Source organism: Oppia nitens, unplaced genomic scaffold, assembly GCF_028296485.1.
Source record: "Oppia nitens isolate AA-2021 unplaced genomic scaffold, nextdenovo-longstitch-racon4-pilon3 scaffold9_pilon_pilon_pilon, whole genome shotgun sequence".
Taxonomy (NCBI): Eukaryota; Metazoa; Arthropoda; class Arachnida; order Sarcoptiformes; family Oppiidae; genus Oppia; species Oppia nitens.
Genome location: NW_026533253.1, coordinates 2,907,376 through 2,911,683, shown reverse-complemented (window position 1 = coordinate 2,911,683; position 4,308 = coordinate 2,907,376). Strand labels below are relative to the sequence as shown.

General features: G+C 25.6%; 1 protein-coding gene across 2 annotated transcripts; it reads left to right on the top strand.

Annotated features, from left to right (window-relative positions):
• Nucleotides 1-218: 218 nt before the first annotated feature.
• On the top strand, nt 219-3,921 carry LOC128964595 (TWiK family of potassium channels protein 18-like). 2 transcript variants are annotated; one of them, XM_054311224.1, is made up of 7 exons: nt 219-582; nt 652-817; nt 1,540-1,596; nt 2,671-2,736; nt 2,767-2,894; nt 2,981-3,313; nt 3,387-3,921. In XM_054311224.1, the coding sequence occupies exons 1-7, from the start codon at nt 280-282 to the stop codon at nt 3,879-3,881; spliced, it is 1,548 nt and encodes a 515-aa protein (XP_054167199.1). In that variant the 5' UTR covers nt 219-279; the 3' UTR covers nt 3,882-3,921. The 2 variants fall into 2 exon arrangements, with proteins under 2 accessions (XP_054167199.1, XP_054167197.1); XM_054311222.1 differs by having other exon boundaries at nt 2,671-2,894.
• The last annotated feature ends 387 nt before the right edge of the window (nt 3,922-4,308 follow it).

Sequence of the window (4,308 nt, the reverse complement as noted above, 5' to 3'; positions counted from 1 at the left end):
GTTTCACAACTAAATTATTTAGTTATTTTGTGACTTTGTTATACATTTACTATTTAAACTATATTATAATTGTTGTGTATTTCATATAAGAGTTGAAATAGTTATTATTTTGTGCTCAAAATAATTTTTATAAAATAATAATTATTATGTATTTATTTATATGAATCTCATTATGTATACTGCCTTTTATACAAATATGTGATACTAAATAAGTGGATAATATATTTTTCGGGTCAACTCAAATGCCTTATTGGTAGTGTCTTATAATTAATTGGCAAAATGCCGTCTCAATCAACCAGATTATCCTATTTAGCGGCCACACCGGGAACGGGATTCAGTCGGGAAAATATATGGCTCAACCGTGATTATGGCACTGAAAAGGTATGGGTCCTCAATCCCATGCATATCGTGTCGTTGAGCTCAGAGACAAAGTCCAAGTTTGTCAAAATTATCGAAAGTTTTAAACAGTTTAGTGAAAAATGGTTTTCACACGTCTTATTACTCATATTTCTTATACTTTACGGCTTTATCGGTGCCTATGTTTTTGTGACACTCGAGGGTCCCAATGAAATCAGTATTAAAGTATTTATTATTTTATTTTATTATATAAAAACATGAACTTAATTTCAATTAAGTTTTTATTGGTTATAGACATCGGTCAGTAATATGAGAGAAAATATCATACGTGAGCTTTGGTGGAGTTCCCAAAAGTTTACTAAAGGCTGGTGGGATAAGTTGGCTAAGATTAGGATGAAGGAGTTTGAAAGACAACTACATGAGGCCTGTATTGCTGAACAAACTACCGATTCTGAGAAAAGTAGGCATTTTTTAAGACTATTATCTTTGAAATAATCCACATCTCTTATCAAAGAAATAAATTGAAAAAATTGGCACAAAATTAACTTTTCTAAGTAATCAAAAGTGTGATACAATACGATTTTATTTATACAGTTATAAAATTAATAAATTCAATTTAATTTACAATAATATTTATTATCAGTTAAGTAACTCAACAAAAAATAGTTTTTTAGGTTAGGCTTTCTTAAAATATAGCAAAACACTTATTTAAATAATAAATAAATAAGTGTTCATAAACTTAATTCATTTAAATGATCAATTGAATGATCTAACATGAATAACAATGTAATGAATAATAGTAATATACAATATAAATAAATAGATAAACTTTGTAGTATTTTGATGTTTCTTATTTTTTTATTCATTAATATATTTTTTAAAGTATCGATAAATATGTACTGTATATCTAAATAATTAGTTTAAAATGATTTTAGAAATTAACTAAATTATACTATTTGTAGTACAGGTATAAATTTATTGTTTGTATATATTGTATAATAGAATATTATATTGTTTATGTATTTTATATATATTAATGAACCAAATGAATCCAATTAATTATTTGATAGATTTTGTTATTTCAAAAAAATAAAATAATAATAATATGATAACATAGAGCTCATTAAAGATATATTGTAATGATATATAATATAAATAAATTGTAATAAAATGTAAAAACAGGTGACTGGACCTTCTGGCACGCGCTCTTCTTCAGCTCGACTATCTTCACCACTATTGGTATGTTTTATTAATATATGTTTAATAATAATATTATTATTTATTAAATCTATGTCAGTAAGGATATGTTGTTATTGTTATTAAAAAATTATTTATAGATTATTGATGTACTGTATAATAGAAGTAATACAGAATTAACTATTTTGTATTATATATAATAATATAGTTTCAATGCTACTGTGATCTATAAATAGTAACAGATTTAAACTTAAAATATACTTTTATAATATAATATTTTTATAATTAAACATTTATAATAATAATGATAATATATTATATTTATAATTTGTTACCAATTGTGTGTTAATGTTGGTGTTAAGCCAAAAATAAATTATTGAATGCTATTTGCTGATTGACAAAAATAACTTTTCTTAATGTTACTTTTTAATTTAATGTTATTTTTCAAACATAAAAAAATTTATACATATAAATACTGAAAATATTATAAATTTATGTAAATATTATGCTATTTATTATTATTATTATTGAAATCGTCTCATGAATTCTGGGTTTTTAGATTTTCCAGTGTTTCTATCTCTGGTTTTTATTAAAATCTTTCTAAACATATATTATATAATTTATATGTAGTTTTATTATTAATATTGTTTAATACAAAAAAATTTTTGTATAATTTATAATTTTGCAAATTTAAGCAAATATAATTAAACAAATATAAGAAACATTTTTTAATTTTTTTAAATAATTTATTAATATATGAAAATTAATTTTTTATATAAAGTATATATCAATAAAAATAAATAGGTTTAGACTTTGTTTCTTTAATGACACACAGATTCTTAGGCTTTAAATACTGAATGTTTGGCATAACTTTCAAGAATTGTGTCAAACCTAACGCCAGTAATGAATTTATAAATTATATGACAATTGCATTAATATTACGAGAATTTCATTTCCGTTCAATTAATCTTTTAATTAGTTAACTGTCAGTTAAATTTGATTTTTTAAAACAATTTCAATATTTATAATGTAAAAAACTTTGTTAGTTTATTAATTATTATTATAATAAAGTATAATATTTAAAAAATAATTAATAATTTTATTGACATTTCAAAGGCTATGGACATGTGGTCCCCAAAACAGATGCGGGAAGAGTGGCCACAATTATCTATGCATTTATTGGTATTCCCTTATTATTGATGGTATTAACAGATTTGGGAAAACTGTTTACCAGAGGAATCAAAGTAGTGTTTAAATACTGCCGAATGATATACTATGCAAAACACTTGCGAAAAGTGAGATCAGTCGGAAAGAAAGCCACTCAAAGACTTCCCACTCAAGTGTGCTATTAATTGATTAATATAATTACAATTTTAACATTAATTAAATTACTTGTAAATAACAGTTACTTATTTTCTGTATGTAGTATATGAGCGTTGCCTTAGAAAAGATGACACAACTTCCTCATTCTCTGACCAACGAAAAGGATAAGGACAGTGATGGCGGACACTTGAAACCAGAGGATAGAAGACAAAGTAAAAGTCGCTCAAGAAGTCAATCGCCACCCAAACAGAGTCGACCGGTCTCTGTGAACGAGTCAGTGCCGAGTGTGTCGACCGCAGCCGTCGGCGATGAGACTGCAAGTACTCTAATGGAAGATCCGAAAGAGTATGAAGTGGACGATGAGTTTAATTTACCGATTAGTGTGGCCGTCATTTTGTTGCTCCTATATATGATGATCGGCGCCGCTGTGTTTACCGTAAATAATAACAACAAAAAATATTTTTTAATTTAAAAATTATTTAATAATTTGTTTTTATTTAAATTATCAGATATGGGAGGACTGGTCTTTTTTCGAGTCATTTTATTTTGTATACATATCTCTATCAACCATTGGTTTTGGCGATTATGTGCCAAAACATCCCATATTTATGATGTGCACATTTATCTACCTGTTGTTTGGTTTGGCACTGACCTCAATGTGCATTAATGTGGTTCAGGAGAAGCTGAGCGCTACCTTTCAAAAGGCAAAATTAAGAATCGGCGCTACAATGGGTTTAGATGTACAACAACTCATGGCTGAGGACTTGGCGATGGAGTCTAAAGAGGAGAGTATAGAAAAAGACGTCAAAGTCGTCGATCAGAAAGAAGATGACAATAATTTTAAGCTTAAAAATACTGAAATCGGAAAAACACTTAAAGAAAGACGAGAAAAAAAGAGAGACAGATCTCGTTCACCAAAACCAGAGGGCAAGAGTGGTAACGATAATGAAGATCGACTGTCGAAGGGATCTGAGCGCAGAAGTGTTGGATTCATTGACGATTAGATATGACTATTGGGTGCAACTTATGCTTAGGTTTAATAATACATATATTATTTATCAATAATTTTAAATAAAAAATTACTTTAGTTGAAAATATTTTGTAATTCAATATACATATATATATAATATCAATAATTACAAAGTCTTTTATACTAAAGTGAAACTTTTGTTAAAATTATATAATATAATATGTATGAAACCAAAGTGTCAAATAATACACAAATTATATTATTTCAATTATATTACTAAAATATAAATAATTATACTAAGAAGTTAATAAAATTTATATTATGTTATAAATTGTTTAAATATATACTGTATTATATTATAATATATAATAATTCTCTATATTTTCAATTCGTAAATATTGGGAAAATATTGAAAATAATTTAATAAATTTTAACAAACTTTACAATTAAGAGAAATATTA